Raw genomic sequence first — 20,839 nt, 5'->3', positions numbered from 1 at the left:
CTGGCCCCCCACAAGGTCTGAGGGACAGTTTGCTGACCTCTGGTCTAGAGCATTTCAGTTCAGAGTTCTGTCACCCATTTCTGCATATTGTAGAGCAGGTGTGGGAATTCTGTGGCCCTTCAAATCTTGCTCGACCATGGCTTTCTTCTTCCCTGACAATTGGCTGTGCAATCTCACACCTCTAGGAATTGGAGTCCAACAACATCTGGAGGGTCACAGCTTGCTTCCCCATCCCTGATGTAGAGAAGGACTCCCAGCCAAGAACAAGGACTCTCCAATTGCCACTCGGCAGTAGACATGGCTCCTTCTCCCAAGCAAAGCCAAGCAAGGAAAGAATAGGGATATGTCACCATCCAGGCTTCTTCCCAGCTTTTCATAGTCTATTCCTGCTGGGAACAAGGAATAATGTTATCTGCTGGGTAACCATGGAAAGATTCTTTGGCTCGGTGAAGAGACATTAAAAAATTATCTAGCAGCAGCTACAGCGGCAACATTGGGGTAGGTGAAAGGAGGATGGGTAGTTGGGGTATAGAAGGAAGGTCTGGGCACATTCAAGAAGGTATTGGGTTGCTAACACCAATCCAAGGTGATAAAATAAACACCTCAATTTTCACTGGCTGAGCCTGCAAGCAACATGCCTAGGATGTCTAGAGTTCATGAGATGTACCGCTGGTCACTGTGGTGCTAGCTCTGTAATACATGCAGTAATTTGCAGTAGCTACCACCCATGGTAGGGACCCAGGTGGCGCTGTGGTTAAACCACTGAGCCTAGGGCTTGCTGATCAGAAGGTCGGCGGTTCGAATCCCTGTGACGGGGTGAGCTCCCGTTGCTTTGTCCCAGCTCCTGCCAACCTAGCAGTTCGAAAGCACGTCAAAATGCAAGTAGATAAATAGGAAGGTAAATGGCGTTTCCATGTGCTGCTCTGGTTTGCCAGAAGCGGCTTTGTCATGCTGGCCACATGACCTGGAAGCTATACGCCGGCTCCCTCGGCCAATAATGCGAGATGAGCGCGCAACCCCAGAGTCGGTCACGACTGGACCTAATGGTCAGGGGTCCCTTTACCTTTACCACCCATGGTACCCACCCATCATGGAGGCACAAGTAGGGGTTTCAACATGGCATGGTCCCAAATGAAGCTCAGAGTTGGAGGAAGAGGGCCAGCCAAGCCTGGGGCTGCCGTGCCATTGGCTGGAGAACTGAATAAAGTTCTGAGACCAGTGGATGGGAGGTTGCAGATCCTGAGTCAGAACCCTCACTGAGCTTCTTCTGAGCCAGACCTGGTAGAAGAGTCAAGTGTCTCCCATACTTCCCATACTGTGGTACCTGGATCAGGCTCCTGATGATCTGAGCCTGGTGGTTGAGTATGGGCCCTCACAGATGTTTTCCCCCTGAGCCTGACTTCCTGGCTCGCATTAGCATGCCTGCATAATGACACTGGGCAAACACACTGAAAGGCAAAGTATTTGTCACCTTCAGGCTGGGGAATCAACACTTTAAGATCCGCATACCCCATGGCAGCAGAGCTTGGGAAGAGTGGATTGGAGACCTTAGGCTGCTTCCCTTTGTTGGAGCAACTTGAGGACTTGAGGCCTGCCTTGCCAGAAGGCAGCAGCCCTACAGATCAGAACATGATGTGCAGATAGAACTCTGTGCAAACAATGGTTTCTCCAGTCATTTCAGTGCCGGGCAAAGCTCTGCCTTTACAAACACAGTTAAGCACCTTTAAGTCCCATTGATTCCCAATGTCATAAACATTTAAATCGTGAAGGCTTTGAAAAGGTCATTATGTATTTAAAGTAATGAGTTTGAAAGTTGATCATTACAGCTTTGGGAAAGGCTCTTATTATTGTACACTGATAACACTTGCTTTTAGAGACTCAGATTCTCCCAAGCCTTTTTTTCAGTTCTTTCCAAGGGCAGGCATTGAAATAACATTCACTTCTAAAAGAAGTGACTGTGTGGCTTGCCATGGTTTAATCTTATGAGGAAGAAATTCTATTTTAGATTAGCCACAGTTTAGAATAATAGAATCATAGAGTTGGAAGAGACCACAAGGGCCATCCAGTCCAACCCCCTGCCAAGCAGGAAACACCATCAAATCATTCTTGACATATGCCTGTCAAGCCTCCGCTTAAAGACCTCCAAAGAAAGAGACTCCACCACACTCCTTGGCAGCAAATTCCACTGTCGAACAGCTCTTACTATCAGGAAGTTCTTCCTAATGTTTAGGTGGAATCTTCTTTCTTGTAGTTTGAATGCATTGCTCCGTGTCCGCTTCTCTGGAGCAGCAGAAAACCACCTTTCTCCTTCCTCTATATGACATCCTTTTATATATTTGAACATGGCTATCATATCACCCCTTAACCTTCTCTTCTCCAGGCTAAACATACCCAGCTCCCTAAGCCGTTCCTCATAAGGCATCGTTTCCAGGCCTTTGACCATTTTGGTTGCCCTCTTCTGGACACGTCCCAGCTTGTCAGTATCCTTCTTGACCTGTGGTGCCCAGAACTGGACACAGTACTCCAGGTGAGGTCTGACCAGAGCAGAATACAGTGGTACTATTACTTCCCTTGAAGAATACTCCTATTGATGCAGCCCAGAATTGCATTGGCTTTTTTAGCTGCTGCATCACACTGTTGACTCCTAGATCCTTTTCACATGTACTGCTCTCAAGCCAGGTGTCTCCCTGTAGTGTAGGGTAGTATAGGGGTGGCTCATCTGTGGCCTTCCAGAAGTTGATGTCTAATAATCTAATGTCTAATAATATCTAATAACATCTGGAGAGCCATAGGTTAGTCATCCTTGTTTTAATGGTGTGCCTGAATTCTAAATATTCGATAATCTTAACTATGATTAGTGAAAATAAGCCAGCTTCATAACTCATAGTTTTGTATTGGCTTATTTACACTAAACATTGATGTTAAAGGATATTACTAACAGTTTCATTCTTTTCAAGGGGTTTACCTTGTGCATCACTGAGTATAGAGTGGTACCTCGGTTTTCGAACAAAATCAATTCCAGAAGACCAAAACGTTCGAAAACCGAAGCATGTATTCCGGAAGCATTTATGTCCAGAAAACTCAATACGGAAGCCACATGGCACACCTGGCTTCCGAAAAGCAGTTACTTCCAGGTTTCCAGTGTTCGAAAGCCGAAACGTTCAACTTCTGAGACGTTCAAAAAGCGAGGTACCATTGTAAACCCATGAACCTGGGCACAACTGTAAGAGGAAGTCAAAGTTAACTGTCACTTCCCTTTGTGCCATACTAGGAATGAAACAGTATTGGAGACCAAACTCTGCTCAGTTACAGCAAGCCAAGATAAGTCAGAAACCATGGTTTATTGTGAGTACAAAGGCAGCTGCTATGTTTGATAAGAGTGCAAAAACATTTTGGGCTCAGTAATTGCCTTAATATTTGTGCTTGCTCAACCAAGTAGTGTTGTTATGGTCAGCTGAAGAAATAATGCACGTGCTATTAGAAATAAAGGAACAAACATTTACTTAGGAGATAAAACCAGATCAGTCTGTTTATCCGCCTATAATGAGCTTGTTAGAGTCAATTGGTCAAGAATACGTATGGAGCTTTATAAAACTCATCTTATTAATGTCACTTCCATTACCCAGCTTTGAAATTTCCTTTCTAAGGTTTGATTCACATATTTATTAACTGCAAAACCTGTAAATTCAGTGTAAAAACTATATAGACCCAAAGAAAGCAGCAGGATACTCGCCTTGCATACAGAATAATGTGTGACATGTGTTCTGTGAACTGGGTGAACATCTTGCATAAGGCATTTTATGCATAGGAGGAGGAGTGCACAGGAACCCGTTGCCCCACCTCATGGACAGAATTTCCAGGCTAATTCATATCTAGTATATATTTTGAAAATGTGTTTGTTGACTTTGCATTAGGAGATCTCTTAAGATGTCCACATTTTGCATGGTGGTCCCTGAGTTCATGGAGCAGGTTTTTGTCTGTTTGGATACAGTCGGCTGTCATTTTGGATCAATATGATAGACTGACCCTTTCAAAACTGCACCACTTATAACCACATTTTGTACGATTCTTCCTGAGATCAAGGAGCAGTTTTTCTTTTATGTTCGGATACAACTGGATGCCATTTTGAATCAAGATGGTGAACAGAACTTTTCAAACAGCGCCAATTTTTTTGTTTCTTAGAATTCCTATGCAACACCAGGCATGAGGCTGCTCGTTTTTCATTTGAAACATTTGTATATAATCTGTTTAAGTATTTAACCACTCCACATATATCACCTTGGTGTGATCTGCACAACTAGTGGAGTTTGCACAAGGCCACCGAGTGAATTCATGGCAGATGGAAGATTCAACTCAGAAACTTCATAAATAATCCTCTTAGCAAATATACTGTATCAGATGTTACAAATCATTTCACTCCAAAGGAAATTGGGGGGTCATGAGAGGACTATGAAGTTCAGATAAGTAACCAGACATTTTTTTAAAGTGATCAATATACAGAAATGCCTGTTGTTGTTTTTTGGGGGGGAATGTTGAGACAAATAGTGAACCCACTGGTCAGTCCAGTGTATGCCCAGAGTTCACTATTCAAACTTCGGCTTCCCTATTAATTTCACTCTGCTTGATTAGGCTTGGATTCTAGCCAGCAATGCTTGGATCTATTTTGGAGTGCAGAAAGATGCCATGTATTGAATCAGACCAGAGGTCCATTGTGACCAATGCTATGTTCTCTGCTTGGACTAGCAGCAGTTCTCAAAGGTCTCAGGCAGAATTTCCCCCCAACACTCGCTACCTGATTCTCTTCGAAATGGGTTATTTGGAGGCTCCTGCTGGCTGTGTTCAGGATGCCAGGAGGTTGATTCCTCAGAGCTTGTTGACTGCAGGCATCCATTTCCCATCTGCCTAAGCATGGGTCATGAGTGATCGCTAATAGGTGATGCAACCTTAAGCATATCAGAATAATGCTATTGAGTTCAGAGACAAATGATGGATTTGCCAGATATATATTTATGTTATGTAGGCTTCCACCTATGAATTTCAGTTAAATATTCATTCCTGTTAATCCACGTCAGGCACACATTTGAAGATATATTAGACTGGACCTCATGTTTCTTTTTTTCTTTTTCTTTTTGTTAATTTTTCTCTTTAAACGCCTACTAATGTTTACCCATAGGTTTCTCCTTCACTTTCTAAGATGCTGCTTAAAATATTAATACATTAGTCAGCTCAAATCTTGTAAGCTCTTAAATTACTTCGACGCAACCCTCGATTTAAATTTGCTGACACATTTAACCTCCAGAGTGGTTAGATAAATGGATGCTGAGTGCAAAATATATCTCACAGAATACGACATTTGCCTCTTGAAAAGCTTTGTGATAAATACCAGTTGCGAACGTGCTCCGGTTATGAGGGTCCTGCAGGATAACGGTAAATCGCACACCACAGGATGCACGGAATGCCATTTTAAGCAATATTCTGATGCTAAAAATAATGGGGGGTTGATCCAAAAAGCTGCATGGAGAGCATGCGGCAGTGTCAAGGGTGTGGAATCGTTGACCTTCCAAATGCTGGTAGATGCCAACTTCCATCATTGGCCGTGTTGGCTGGGGCCAATAGAAGACCAATAGCACCTGGAAGGCCACAGACTACACACCCTTCAGAAGAGCTCTTATGCTATCTTTGGCCCCTGCAAAGCCAGACAGCAAACTTTAGAAGCAGCCTCCAAGACAGCCTCAAAGGACGTCTGTGGTGGGAAACACTGGTCACCTGGGCAAACGCTGAAGTTATTTCTGTTTTACTTAGCTTTTCATTCCGATGGATTCCAAGTGCAAAACATGATATCACGTGGCTGATAAAGTACGAGAAACTATACACTGACTGGGGGGGATCAAAGGTTGAAACTCACTTCTGATTATCTTTCATAGATAAGCTGGGAGTTTGGCGCATCCTGTTACTTCCAGAATATTTGAGAACATTTGAACCCTGGTCTCCCAGGCCCCAGTCTGACATTCTAACCACAACCCCACATTGCCACTTAGAAAAACCAGTGCACTTAGAAATGCAGCCGTAGTATCTGGGACGGAAGGGAGGAAAGCACCAGGCTAGCGAAGGCTGTATAACTGAATGCATGCTGTATTTTTTACGATGAATGGACAGGCCTTTGGAAAAAACAAAACAACCCCCCTTGGTCTTGTGAATTGCCGCAGATGGCACTTGTTACCCTTTTTGGCCTGTGATATACAGATGCCATCTACAGTAAGGATGAACACTGAAAGTGCCATGCATTGGCTTTCAAAAAGGATTTGACTAGCTTCCTTGCAGGGACATCTACATGGAAAGGAAACTAATTATTCAAAGGATGTAGGAGTAAATTACTGTCATGGTTTATTAGACACTAGCTAAAAGTTGGCAGAGTCAATTTTCAACTTGGCCTGAAGCATGTGTGCTGGGGTCCAGTGCTGCTGGATGCATCTATTAATTACCAGGCAAAGCAGGGGATAACCATTCAGGTGCCAGCATCTGGATGGAGTGGTACAAAGCTATTCAGGTGGGCAGACTTGGCGTGTGTCTGTGAACCCATTGGAAAAAAATTGAACAAAGGTATCTCTTTGGGCTTGTAGATGAAGGTAAGAAAACTCATAAAACATGAGCAGTGCAATTCTATGCATGTTTACTCAGAAGAAGAAAAAATCTCATTGTGTTCTGTGGGGCTTACTGTCGGGGTAAGTGTACACAGGATTGTAGCCTTAGGCCATCCTTCCCCATCCTGGTACCCTCTGGCTGAGGCTGATGGAAATTGTAAGCTAAAACATCTGGAGGGCATCAGGTTGGGGAAGACAGGTAGTGCAGAAGGCGAAAAATTCAGCAGACACGGCTTGCATGACAAGCTACACCAGCTGAAATCCCCTCTTCTACACAACTATGAAAGATGTTGGAGCCCGCGCCACCCCATGCCTTAGGCCAGGGGTAGAAAATGTGGTGTCTGCCAGATGTTGAGGGGTATAACTCAACTCCAGCCAGCGAGGTAATTGATCAGAGATAAAGGGAGTTGTACTATGGCAACATCTGGAGATACTGTGTTGGCAAGACCTACTGGAGATGCGATAAATTGACTGTGTCCAAATTACAGCCAAAGTTATTCACTTTCAAATGTGATTGCTTTTAATGGGAGAAACATATACAGTATTTACGTAACAGTAGCCCTGTCTGGGTGCTCTCCCTTAGAGGCAGAGAGCAGGGGGTCTGCTGGCCTTGCTCTGCTGGATGTGCCATCCAGCCCCACTGTCCCCATGTTGGGGGAGGGATGCTTGTGTGTGTGTGTGTGTGTGTGTGTGTGAACCCTGTTCTACCACGTGTGGCAGGGGCAGGAGGCAGTGGTAGGGGCAGAGGCTGTGGGTGCCCCCCTCTGGAGTTGGCACACAGGTCCGATTGGTTTATTGTTTTCCCCTGGAAATCCTGCTGAATTGGAACAAACATCAGTCCGCAGAAAACTTGATTGACGTTTGCTCCAATTCGGTGGTAAAGAGTGAGTTTTCTCAGGGGAATGTGGTGACAAGCAGAAGTGTGGCCCAGCCCTACAATGGAAACGTATATCTTCTACTTTCATTATTTGTGAAGCAGGCAACGCACTCTGAGGTTTGTGAGTTGAATTGCTGATTAAGAGCTGAAGTGAAGGGCACTCTGCTTTTGTCCTCCCACTCAATAAGTATTTTTCAACCATTATTTAAAGGGCACTAGCTTGTTAATATCAACGAGAATGTAGAGATGTGAACAAGCTTCCCCCTCCATATCAGCAGTCTGAAACCCCTTCACTTTGCACTGATATGGATGGGACAGATAGCTCTCTTTCCTTTGTCTCCATATTTCTTCCTTCAAGTAAGGGCATTTGCGCAACAGAATATCATTATTAAATTATGTGTCCCACCAGGCTAGTGGTTTTCCCAATTAACCGGTACAATACTCATAATCCCTCTGATTAACCAATTTAAGCTTCTTATCCTAATGACACATGGCTCTGGTTATTATTCAGGGCCTGATTTCAGCCAGATTCTGATCGCTATACTGTTGTATGCAATTGCTTGATCAAATAGCTGACATGAGATTGACAGGAGCTAACACTATGGCCCTGGATATTTCGGGGTACATTTCTTTGAGTCTGTTGCAGTTTGACATTGCTGACTGCAGCGTTTTGTGGAATGCAGAATTAGTAAGAAATGTTATCTGAAGTTGACTTGTGATGGTGACCTTTCCTTCTTGATATTAATGCACAAAGATCTATGATCTTATAAAAAAAACCCTTCTCATTAGGCAGTATGATTCAACACTTCCATTAGAAAGCTATGCAAGAGCGAATCTTAGTTTTGACTTATTTTATATACTGGCTGGGGGGGGGAGCTACATTAAATAGTGTTAGAGAAGCTATCCACTAACATGATTTAGGCCGGGGTGGGAAACTTTTCTGCCCAAGGGCCAAATTCCCTTCTGGGAAACTTTCCTGGAGCCATATGCTAATGCTGAGTGGGGTGAGAGGGAAAAGAGGAGAGAGCAATGAATGGAACTTGCCCCTTTGTAAGATAGGCTGGTTTGTACACACACACACTCATCATCCAGACCAGCAAGAGGCATAATCAGAATTCAAAGACACATTCAAACAGGATGTGAAGCAGAGCCAGGGAGGGTTGTTGCTAGGGACAAGGAGATGCCACGGGGAGAGCCCCAAGGGCCAGATAGAGAGGACTGGGGGGCACATTTGGCCCCTGAGACTGAGGTTCCTCACCCATTTTAGGCTAATGTTTAGAACCAAACGTTCTAAACTATGTCATGTGCGGCAGGTGCAAAAGCTACCAACCACATAATTACTTCCCTCTCCCTCTTGTTTACAACTTACCTGTATCCTGATGGCTCTGGGGGAACCAGGTGGGAGATGCTTGCGTTGGTTGCAGCCGTACGCATGTTAAAACACCCAGTTTGTCCCACAGTTATAAAGTGGCACGTCTAAAAGTAGCCAGCGCAGTTCAGCGATCAGGTTTGGATGCAACACTGAACTATGCTCCCACCCTCTTCTTCTCCAACATGGCTGCAATATTGGAAGTATACACTTCTGTTTCCAGTTCATCATGGTTTATAGGCATGTTCAGATATTCACCTGAATGCACAATTATTGAAAGTGTGCACAGGGAAAGGGGTGTGTACGCAAGCTCTGCCTCCATGTCCAACCTTCTCAGTGTTGCATGGTGAAGATCTGCAGGAGGCTCTGTCTCATGTTTGCTTGAATGCAGCTGAGGGGCTTTGCTTTATTAGGATCTCCAATCACACAGAGAATCCAACCCACCTTCAAGTGAATGTGAGTAGAAGCCCTCTGCTGAATTTCCCGATATAAAACAAAGAAGGATTCAGATTGAGCAGCGGGTGGAGCATCTGCATTAAGTTTGACCCCAGAACTGTGGTTCACCTTAATTCTGCTTTGCAGCCCTCATCTACATGTTTTGGCCCAAGACAGTATGGCAGAGTGTCAGAGATTATGGGAGATGTAGTTCAAAACATCTGAAGGGCACCAGGTTTGGAAAGGGTAGTTTAGAGAAAGAAGCCAGGGCAATCAATTAAAGTTTGAAGTTGGCTTGTTTCTCTAAATCATTGTTAAGACACACCACAGTTTGTCTGGATTTAGACATGACAATAAATTGTGGTTAATTAAAAGTAGAAGCAACAGTTTCAATTGTCTTGTGGCTGTGCTAGAGGAGAGGGGATCTCACAAGCCCAAGGCTCATTTATCTTAATGTTTAACCTTAATTTAGCATTACCTCTGAATAAGGCCACTAGCATAGTCACTGAAGAGTCATATCGAGATGTATGGAAGCCAAAATCAGTGGCTTAACCACATCTCCAGGCAGCTACTTGCTCAAGATGCTAATGATTCTCTGAACAAATGCATCTCATTCATCTGACTGCAAATTAATATCTAGATCCATTCCACCTGAGATGCAGAGATACTGGCCTCTTTTGTGTCTTAATCTGTAGTAATTGAATTGTTTTTGTTCCTGAAGTTGTACAGACCAAGACTTCCTTGAGCAAAAGCAAACAAGAGTTTTGTATAGTTTAAAATAATTTAAACCTGACTGTGATGGATCTCTCTCACACAGAGACTCTCACCAGCTGGCAAATTAGATTAGAAATGTTGTATCAGCCCAGAACTGTATAATTCCCCCGCAATCCCTTAACTTTCTAGTACATTACCCAATAGAACAATAGGGATCCATACCTAAATGTGAATTTTATATTTCTAGGTACATTCTAAACATTCCTTAGACATTTACCAGGGATTTCTTAATGAGAAAATAAATAATGGCAGTAGTACACATGAAAAGAATCTCAGGATTGCAGTTGATCACAAGCTGAACATGCGCCAGCAGTGTGACATGGCTGCAAAACAATTGCTAATGCTATTGTTTCCAAGTCACAAGAAATAACAGTTCCACTTTATTCTGTACCATTGAGGCTTCATCTGGAAAACTGCATGCAGATACAGACGAACTGGAATGGGTTCAGACAACAGCAATGAAAATGACCAGGGGATATGGAAAACAAAACAGGTTATATAGGTTGAAAGAACTATGTTAAGCCTGGAAGAGACTGTTGCTGGGGCAATATAACATTCTTCAGATACCTGAGGGGCTGTAACACAGTTGGACAGAGATACCTGTGCTCTGGGACGCGGGTGGCACTGTGGGTAAGGCTTGCCGATCAGAAGGTCGGCGGTTCAAATCCCTGCGATGGTGTGAGCTCCCGTTGCTCGGTCCCTGCTCCTGCCAACCTAGCAGTTCGAAAGCACATCAAAGTGGAAGTAGATAAATAGGTACCGCCCCGGCGGGAAGGTAAACGGCATTTCCGTGCGCTGCTCTGGTTCGCCCCAAGCGGCTTAGTCATGCTGACCACATGACCCGGAAGCTGTACGCCGGCTCCCTCGGCCAGTAAAGTGAGATGAGTGCTGCAACCCCAGAGTCGTCTGCGCCTGGACCTAATGGTCAGGGGTCCCTTTACCTTTACCTTTTCTCTTGTGCTTCAAGTTGTGTTTCCTGTATTTGGGAATCTTATAGCTGTCAGTACACCTGGAGAGCAATGGATGAGCTTCACCTTGGGAAAACCACTTTCATGACCATGTTGTCTCCCCTGACAGGGGAACATAGATCTAATAGCCTCGGGGTTAAGAACCTCAAAGCATGGTCAGGATCAGGCTTGGATCGGTAGGATCATACAGTAGGAAGAAACAGAGGGGAGGAAGGAGTCTGGAATTGTGGGAACCTGGGTGAGGTGATATTTCCTTTTTGCCCTGACTGCAGCTACATTGGAAGGTGAAGCAGGGCTGCTGTCTCTCCTATCTGACCCTCCTGTGATTGAGGAGCCATAGATGAGGCCAGGGAGGGCTTTGATCAGCTGATGGGGGAGCCTGAAATGGTGGTGTCTGAACAGAAGGGTGCAGTTTTGTTGCCTAGATCTGGATGCTGCCTTTGCAGACACCCCCCCCCCCATGGAGTATATACACTTGCAAGCTCAATATTCCCATAAGGCAAGAGCCTTGTGAGCATCCCATGCCTCATTTTTAAAAGCTTGACAAGAAAGGTGCAGAAACTTGTTTGGCCATCTTTTGTCACTTCTGTCCAGTTCTGAATTTCTTGCCCTGCTCCTGAACTGTTGAATTATGACTCCTGGGACTTATGTCAACTGTTGAGCTTCTACTATTTCCCTAAAGCCACAAGTAAGAGCCTCTTGCTTGTATATTTTGGGTGGGAACCAGAGCACTTTAGTTATAAGAAGGTAGATTTTGGTTGAACATTGGGAAAACCTTCAAATGGTAAGACTAGTTTGACAGTGGAACCAATTTCCTGTGTGTATGTTCCCTTACTTACTGGAGGTCTTCAACCAGAGGCTGGATAGCCATCTGTTAGGGATGCTGTAGCTCCAAATTCCCTCTATTGAGCAATGAGTTAGTCCAGATGGCATGCAAGTCTCCCTCTAATGTGATGATTCTAATGGCAGCCGAACCTCCTCCAGGAAACACCAGATTTCTGTAGCAGCATTACTGTGCATTGCAGAGGATTCTGGAAAATGCTCTAAGGCACACTTGGTTTATGCAAGGCCCATTTGTGCAACCTACAACATACCTAACTCTCTCTTGCAGCTGCATGTCACAGGGGAAGATGAATAGTGATGGACAACTTGTGTTTCAGTTCAGCTGCAGCCCTCTTTGTTTTTGTCATTTTCCCCTGACATGTACAAAGGAGTGATTATTCAGGGGTTAAAGGCCTCCCAATGACTTGTGATACATCCGCTATGCACAGTACATATGGTGAACTATCCCTGGAGTTGGTAAAAGGGTACACGCATGTGGCTGTCTCTTCCGATCTTGGTTATTTATGGAGTAAAGTGGTGCCTATGTTGGAAGCTGACCAGTGCACCATATGTGGTTTCATCCTTACGCAGCTCCTCTAGAGCTTCTCATCACTTTTCATGCAGTTGGTTAACCCAAAGCCATGCTCCAATTGGGGATGTACCTCTCTTACTCCCAGAATGAGTCAGTCATCTCTTAGAAGCCAATTGACATGTCACCCATTAGTGGAGATACCGGTAGATGCATCTGGGTTAGCAATTTAATCTGTGAACTCCAGATAGCTCCTGTGTCTCATGGATTTTGCTGGAGGGGAGAAGTCCCAAATATGCATGTTACATCAGAAGAAAACAGGAATAGGACACAACTGTATTTGTCTCTTGCAAACAGGGAACTCTTCCAGCTTCTTAATCAGGAGCTGCAATTTTGCTTTTTCAAAATGTAGCTGTCACTCATTAGCCTCTGAAGCACGGGATATAGAAAACCACCACACACTCAAGTAACTTAAAACAACAGATGGGAGAACTCACATAGGGCAATGAAGAAGCCAGGAGGGCATACCTGGCAGCAGCCAAACGACTAGCCCATAAAGCAAACCACCCAAACACAGTGACTTGTATAGGGTGGGTGAGTGGTAGCAAGACCTTTTGCATTGTCAGGGGAAGGAAGAAAGACATGTTTCTCATTTATTCAAATTCTGCTCTCTCAATAACATTGCAACCAAATACAAGTAGCCCCAAGTAAGGGTAGTGCATTAATCCTCATCTCCTCCATCCATGTAAACACAACATTAATTCCAAAGAAAAAACGAAAATAATAATAACAAAATGTCCAGTGTCTGGTTTTGTGTGTGTTGCTATGTGTTGCTTGTTCGCACTCCTTGCCTACCCTCACCAAGTATTCCTACATGTAATAGTGGCTGTGGATTGAATCAGTTTCCATCCAAACAAAAGCCGTCAAGAGCTCCTGCTTCTCCCTATCTCAAATGGGGAGTTATTTCCTTTTAGCTCCCAATAAACTCCTTTACTGAAGTAATCTCTCAAGAGTCTGTAGCACCCCATGGCTACTGAAGCTAAACTTGCTGGTTCCATGACAACGTCCACTTACAGCCAAATGCACAGAGTCTTTTTGCAAGCAGGTGTGCTGTGGAAGAGCCAATGGTTTGTGATTTTTCCCTAATAATAATAATAATAATAATAATAATAATAATAATATGACTTGTATGTGTGCCAACACAAATACTTAAACTTCTTATTTTTAAAAAATAACCCCACCCCACCAATGGTAGTCAGGAATCCACTTTGGCCACTTGTTTCATGAAAGGTGCATGAAAAAGCTCTCTAGTGGAAGCAGTGGTTAAACAGTGCAGTAAAAGCACCACCCTTCCAGCATGAACATGGAGTGCAAAAGGGTGCAATTTGAATTTAAAGGAAGGTACATGGCCAGAGCAGGTGGCAGCAGTGAGGAACTGGAGGAGAGTCCATCGTTGCAGCATTAGAGAAAAATGTCTGTGTGATGCCACAGAAATGCGTACACAGTAATACTGCGCATATTCAATATATAATAAACCACAAATCCTGTTATGTTAGATATAGCTCCCCTTCATCTGACAGGCAGAATTTGGTTCATCCTGCTCTATAGCATTCTTCTGGGGGTAGACAACAGCTGTTTTACAGATGCAGATTCAGTTTCTAGAAGGGACTTTTTTTGTTTTGTTTTAATCCACCGGACAGTGACCTGAAGATCTTCCTTTACATATTTTTTTAAAAAATGTGGAATTATTAAATAGCAACATGAAAGCCTATACTTCAAAGAAGATTGTTTTTGTTTTTTGCTGTGCGATTTTAAGAACAAATGCCCACTCCCCACTGTTCCTGCCCCCCTGGGAGCTGCCCATAGATGCAGGTACTGCTGCTCTCTGCACATTTACCTGCTGGGCAATGAAACTAAAGGCCTTAGAGAGGCAGGTGGGTGGCACAGTCTGGAGAGATCTTGTTCCAAATCTCTACGGTTAGAACTGCTTGATGCATTTGTTTGTTGTTGTTTTTTTAAAAAAATCCCCAAAACAAAGGTGTCTCTCAGTTCCAGGTTAAAGGACTGGGCCGCACACATTCAATGGCTCCTCCTTTCAGTCTCTGTTTTCCACAGCAGTCGCAGTGGTGCTAGCTGTTGTTCTCTGCCGTGAGATATTTCAGCGCTGCAAAGCCATAGCGACGTGACATATCCTGCTGGAACTCTTCCTTGAGGGTCTTGAGACAGATACGGTATTGCTTGTTTGAGCGGAATTTGGTGATGTCAAAGCTGGGAGCATGCGGCATGTGGATCATGTAGGCGTTGGGCAGCACCGTGAATTCATACTCCTGAGAACACAGACACATTAAGAGTGAGCATCATAGCCAAAGTCTGAAATAACCCTCTTCCTCCCTCCCTCCCTAGACACACACACACACACACACACAGAGAGAGAGAGAGAGAGAGAGAGAGAGAGAGAGAGAGAGAGAGTGAGAGAGAGAGAGAGAGACACCAGGGTCTTCAGTAGCACAGCTGCCCTGAAGCTGAAGGTTGGAAGATTCAGGCAGACAAAACGGAGCACTTCTTCACATAGTACAGTGGCGCCTCGGTTTAGGACCTTAATTTGTTCCGGAAGTCCGGCCATAAACCGAAACTGGTTGTAAATCGAGGTGCGCTTTCCCCAATGAGGCCTCTCACCGTCGGTGCCCTCCCATTATTCGGATTTCGGTCGTAGACCGAGGTAAAGTTCGCAAACCAGGACACTATTTCTGGGTTTGCGGAGTTCGTAAACTGAAAAATTCGTAAACTGGACTGGTTGTAAACAGAGGTACCACTGTATATAATTAAATTACCGTAGTGGTCTTGGATGGCTTTAAAACTTGGATGGCTTTAAAAGAAAATGAGATTCATAGAGGAGAAGGCTATCCATGGCTATTAACCCTGATGGCTAGGTTCTTCCTCTACTGTTGGAGGCAGTATGGATACCAGGAGGGGAGGGAGTGTAGTTGCACTCAGTTCCTGCTTGTGGGCTTCCTGTAGGCATCTGGTCGGCCACCGTGAGAACAGAAACCTCCTGATTCAGCAGGCGGGTTTATTACATTGTTAGGCAATAATTATAGAGTGGAGCTGATACAGATGCAATGCTGGTTTTACTTTAGTTTAGCATTACATCTGCTCCCAAGTTAACCATCAGGATTCCCATCTTAATCAGGACTCTAAACTAGCTATGATATGCTGCGCTGCACATATTCTGCAATAAAAACAAGTTCATATCACAGCTGCACGAAATTCTGCAACTCATATTTGGCTGTCCTGTCAGTATGCTTTTTATTATGTTTTTACTATGATGATGATGATGATTATTATTATTACCTGCCCCTCAGATTTAACTAAATAAGTGCTGGTCCAATAAAAGATGTTGTTTTTCGGAATTAATTAATATTTTTATAATATACTTGCATATTTTCCCTGCATAGCTCTTGTCTGTTGTCTGGTTGCTAAACACCTTTTGGATAAGTATAATTTGCCACAATCCACACCATGACCCTCAGTTAATAACCTCAAAAACCATGTGGATTGGATACAAGTGCAAACCTGTTTACACATGCAGATGAGTATGTGTAGTTACACTATGTATGATGATGTAAAGCTAAGATGAAGCCTGACAAAGGAAGGGTTGGAAGAGAGGAAGGAGGAGATGTACTTTCACAAATCTGGTACCTGATTTGCAAAAAGCTAGCATTATGACTCCATAAGGAGAAAGCTAGAGAGTTCCAGAAAAACGTCTACTTCTGCTTCATTGACTATGCAAAAGCCTTTGACTGTGCTGACCACAGCAAACTATGGTAAGTTCTTAAAGAAATGGGAGTGCCTGATCACCTCATCTGTCTCCTGAGAAATCTCTATGAGCGACAAGAAGCTACAGTTAGAACTGGATATGGAACAACTGATTGGTTCAAAATTGGGAAAGGAGTACAGCAAGGTTGTATATTGTCTCCTTGCTTATTTAACTTATATGCAGAATTCATCATGCGAAAGGCTGGACTAGATGAATCCCAAGCCAGAATTAAGATTGCTGGAAGAAATATCAACAACCTCAGGTATGCAGATAACACAACCTTGATGGCAGAAAGTGAGGAGGAATTAAAGAACCTTTTAATGAGGGTGAAAGAGGAGAGCGCAAAATATGGTCTGAAGCTCAACATCAAAAAAACCCCAAGATCATGGCCACTGGTCCCATCACCTCCTGGCAAATAGAAGGGGAAGAAATGCAGTGAGAGATTTTATTTTCTTGGGCTCCTTGATCACTGCAGATGGTGACAGCAGTCACGAAATTAAAAGACACCTGCTTCTTGGGAGAAAAGCAATGACAAACCTAGACAGCATCTTAAAAAGCAGAGACATCACCTTGCCTACAAAGGTCCGCAAAGTTAAAGCTATGGTTTTCCCAGTAGTGATGTATGGAAGTGAGAGCTGGACCATAAAGAAGGCTGATCGCCGAAGAATTGATGCTTTTGAATTTTGGTGCTGGAAGAGATTCTTGAGAGTCCCATGGACTGCAAGAAGATCAAACTTCTCCATTCTGAAGGAAATCAGCCCTGAGTGCTCACTGGAAGGACAGATCCTGAAGCTGAGGCTCCAATACTTTGGCCACCTCATGAGAAGAGAAGACTCCCTGGAAAAGACCCTGATGTTGGGAAAGATTGAGGGCACTAGGAGAAGGGGACGACAGAGGATGAGGTGGTTGGACAGTGTTCTCGAAGCTACGAACATGAGTTTGACCAAACTGCGGGAAGCAGTGCAAGACAGGAGTGCCTGGTGTACTATGGTCCATGGGGTCACGAAGAGTCGGACACGACTAAACAACAACAGCATTATGACTGCATCAAACTGCAAATGGAAGCATATGTGGGAATTCCAGTTTTGGAATCTTAGAGAATACCAGAATAAAACTAAGCTCTGCCCATTTCTTCTCTGTTTCTGGTACTGAAGTAGGAGACAGCAAATTTCTGAGCCGCATCCAAAGACAGGGGGCATTAAATCTCGGGATTTTGCCATCACTAAAGAATGACAGCTGAAATGCTGCTCAAGTCACTCGGGGCTGCTATTTCAAAGAATTACAGCTTTGCAACCGAGGGCCACCTGAGCTGCTCACAAAAGCCTCTTCTCCACAGAGAACTGAACCTCCAAGTTAATTACTCTGCATTTATTGCAGGAGTCTGGGTGGAAGGGCTGGCTTCTGAAAGGGACTGAAATCTGTGTCTACATCAAATGCACCAGCCTCCTAGTGAAACAGTACCAGCATAACATTATAGAATTCTTAGGGGAGGGGTTCGTCCTCACTTAACCCAGAAATTCAGAAAAAGGTGTAACCCCTTTCCCCATCACACTTGTTCCGCTCCTGCAAATCCAGGATTAATGTTGATCACCACAAAATGATGTGCAAATCCTTCCTTAAAATGTGCATCCAAACATAATTTATACATCATGGTAGACTGAAGAGAGGGAGCCTGTATCCTTCCACCTGTAGTTGGACTTCAGCTACCATCAATCCTAGCCAGTATGGTCAATGGCCAGGGATGATGGGAGTTGTAGTCCAGCAATTTCTGGAGGGCCACAGCTTCCCCACCCTTCACTATTAGTTCTGGTGTTAAAAATGAGCAGTAATGTCTTTGTAGTACTTGGTCTGGATACATTGCACATGGCAAAGGTGAATCCATATGCTTAATCAATGTTCGTTTTCTTTTAATGACAAATTTATTATACACATATATGTTAGTTTACAGTCAGATCTACTTATTCCCAGCTCCGCTGGAGAATTTTGCAGTCTTTATGAAGATTAATGTCTCCTCCTGCATGAGGGCTATGGGCTTTAACTGTCATCAACATCCTCCTCTACTGCCCTTTCATCCATCCTCTTTATTCAGCAGTGTTGCTGTTACACCTCATCAACCCCATCCTCTCTAGGTACAGTTATTTCTCTCCATTGCTTATATATCTTATGGTAAGAGGAAAGCTCTTCTATGATTAAAAAACACACCTTATATCTTAGGAAACTCAAGCTTAAACCCATTGACAATTTTGCAGCCTATTCAAAGGCAAATAATCTGCCTGTTCCTGGCCAATTTAGACTATGGATACTTCTACACAAGAGTCTGTTAGAGCTGCTGAAGTGTTGCTTTCCTGCAATCCACCGGAAGGAAAATTATAAGTGCATCTTCAAAGCATTTAATACAGTGTTATATTACATGTCGTTGTCCATTTCCATGGCAAAGGCCTTTTTTGTAATGCATATGCCAATCGGCAAAGTTCCCCACAACTTCAGTTAGAAGCTTCCTTCTTGCAACTTCTGCCTCTAATTCAGGGATGGGGAGCTTGTGGTTCTCCAGATATTGTTGGACTACAGCTCCCAATATCCCTGAGCATTGGCAATACTGGCAGGACTAATGGAGTTAAGAGTCCAGCAACATCTGGAGGATCACAGGTTCCCTATTCCTAATCTAATTCCTTTCTGTTCAAGAGACATGGCATTAGTGATTAATTGTCCATGAACTGACCTTTAATTAGTTCTTGAACTCCAATAGGGGACTTTAAGTGTAGGTTTTATCTAATTTTTCTTTCTTTTTTTAAAAAAAAGCAAAATAGCATCCTTTCATAATAATAATAAGAAAGGTGACAAGGAGGGCAGATCAGTAATTCGCTGCCTCAGCAGGAACTAGAATTCACTAATTAAAGGACAATGAAAAGGGTTATCATCAATAATAACACACCACACTGAACTGGAAACAATTATAGATAGAAGCCACAAAGAGGAAGTTTCTAATTAAAGGCACAGTAGTCTTGAAAAAAATATCCAGTACAGTCATACCTCGGTTTAAGTACGCTTCAGTTTGAGTACTTTCAGTTTAAGTACTCCGTGGACCCGTCTGGAATGGATTAATCCACTTTCCATTACTTTCAATGGGAAAGTTCGCTTCAGGTTAAGTACGCTTCAGGTTAAGTACAGACTTCCGGGACCAATTGTGTACTTAAACTGAGGTACCACTGTAATGTGATGCTAGGCTACACTGAACAGGCTGAATACGCAGTTGTGGGGAAATTGCATAAAGCAGGCCTGGAGGAAAGCAATACAACAGAGAAAATCAGGAATGCTGTAAGTAGGCTGAGAACAACACCATCAAAGTTGTCTATAAAAAGTGAGTGGACAGAGTTTGGCAAATCCAGGTAGCTGCAAAAAGGAGATGATTAACCCTATGTGGAAGGTTTTCAATTCCTCTGTTGTCCTAGAGCAGCGTTTCTCAACCGCTGTTCCGCGGCACAGTAGTGTGCCGCGAGACGGGGGCTGGTGTGCCACGGCGTGCGGCGACGAGAAGGGCGGAAAGGAAGCCGGAAAGGAAGCCGGAAAGGGAGGGCGCGCTCCGACGTTTGCACTCGCTTCCAGTCTAGTCCTGCGAGTGGCGAGCGCAGCACAGCGCTCCTTGGCCAGCCAGGCTAGAGCGCGAGAAGGTGGAGAGCAGACCCGTTCCTCCCTGCGCACCCCAACCGCCGCCAGAGTTGGAAGGGACCATGCAGTAAGCGAGGAGGGCAGGAGAGGCGGCCTGGGATCAGGCCGAGCAGGCGCGGAGCGGAGGCGGCGTTGGCCATGGCCCTCCGGCGGCATTTGGGGTGCGCAGGGAGGAACGGGCCTTCGCTGCGCCCGAAAAGTGGTGCCTCTGAGGGGAGGGAGGGAGGGAGGTCTGGCGGGGGGAGAGAAACACCCGGGACACGCCTCTTTCCTCTCGAGGGGAGGGGTCTCCTGTGAGCCCCGCGTGGCACCCTCGTTCCCTCTTGGGTCGCGGAGTCGGGGCCCCTGCGAAGCTCCCCTTGACCTGAGGGCTTTTCATTCTGCCTTTTAGCAGTGCTGTAAGTGGCCCTGAGGCCTTTGGGCCTAATACCGGAGTCTCCTTCCCCCCATTTCCCCCCTAACGCCTGAGAATGTTTGTACTGTGTGGCAAGGCAAAAAAATTAAAAAGAGCCACCCAGGCTTAAAGTCAACAAAGGGCATTAACAAATGGCCTATATATAAAGAGAATTACTTTATATATAGTCAATATAGGCACAGAGTTAAATTTTTTAACTTTTTTAATGGTGGTGTGCCTCGTGATTTTTTTCATGGAACAAGTGTGCCGTGGCCCAAAAAAGGTGGAGAAACACTGTCCTAGAGCAGTAGTTTTCTCCAAAAAGCTTCCTGAACCATAGGTAGTGGTAGAGTAAAATCAGTGGTAGAGTAAAAAAAGGTACATGCAAAATTCCCACATTGTTAATATCAGAATCCTAGAGAGCCACGGTCACCTTGTATAGACAGTACTAAACTAGATGGACCAGTGGGGCCTGACTTAGTAGAATACATCTTTCTGTGGTCCTACTGCTTTTCCCAGGTATGGACATAGAATGTAGAGTGGGAAC

The 20,839-nt window shown here is 44.3% G+C and overlaps 1 protein-coding gene across 2 annotated transcripts in view; it reads right to left on the bottom strand.

Annotated features, from left to right (window-relative positions):
- Positions 1–13,034: 13,034 nt before the first annotated feature.
- The window catches only part of LARGE1 (LARGE xylosyl- and glucuronyltransferase 1), a 315,504-nt gene continuing 307,699 nt past the window's right edge, over positions 13,035–20,839 (bottom strand). For both annotated transcript variants that reach the window (XM_035126642.3, XM_035126643.3), the window contains exon 15: positions 13,035–14,742. In XM_035126642.3, coding sequence (XP_034982533.1) covers positions 14,545–14,742 — 198 coding nt within the window. In that variant the 3' untranslated portion in view covers positions 13,035–14,544. The remainder of the gene's footprint in view (positions 14,743–20,839) is intronic.

Source organism: Zootoca vivipara, chromosome 9 (assembly GCF_965207765.1).
Source record: "Zootoca vivipara chromosome 9, rZooViv2.hap1.1, whole genome shotgun sequence".
In the NCBI taxonomy this organism is placed as follows: domain Eukaryota; kingdom Metazoa; phylum Chordata; class Lepidosauria; order Squamata; family Lacertidae; genus Zootoca; species Zootoca vivipara.
Note: the sequence above shows the minus strand (reverse complement) of the source record. Positions and strands in the feature narration are given on the sequence as shown.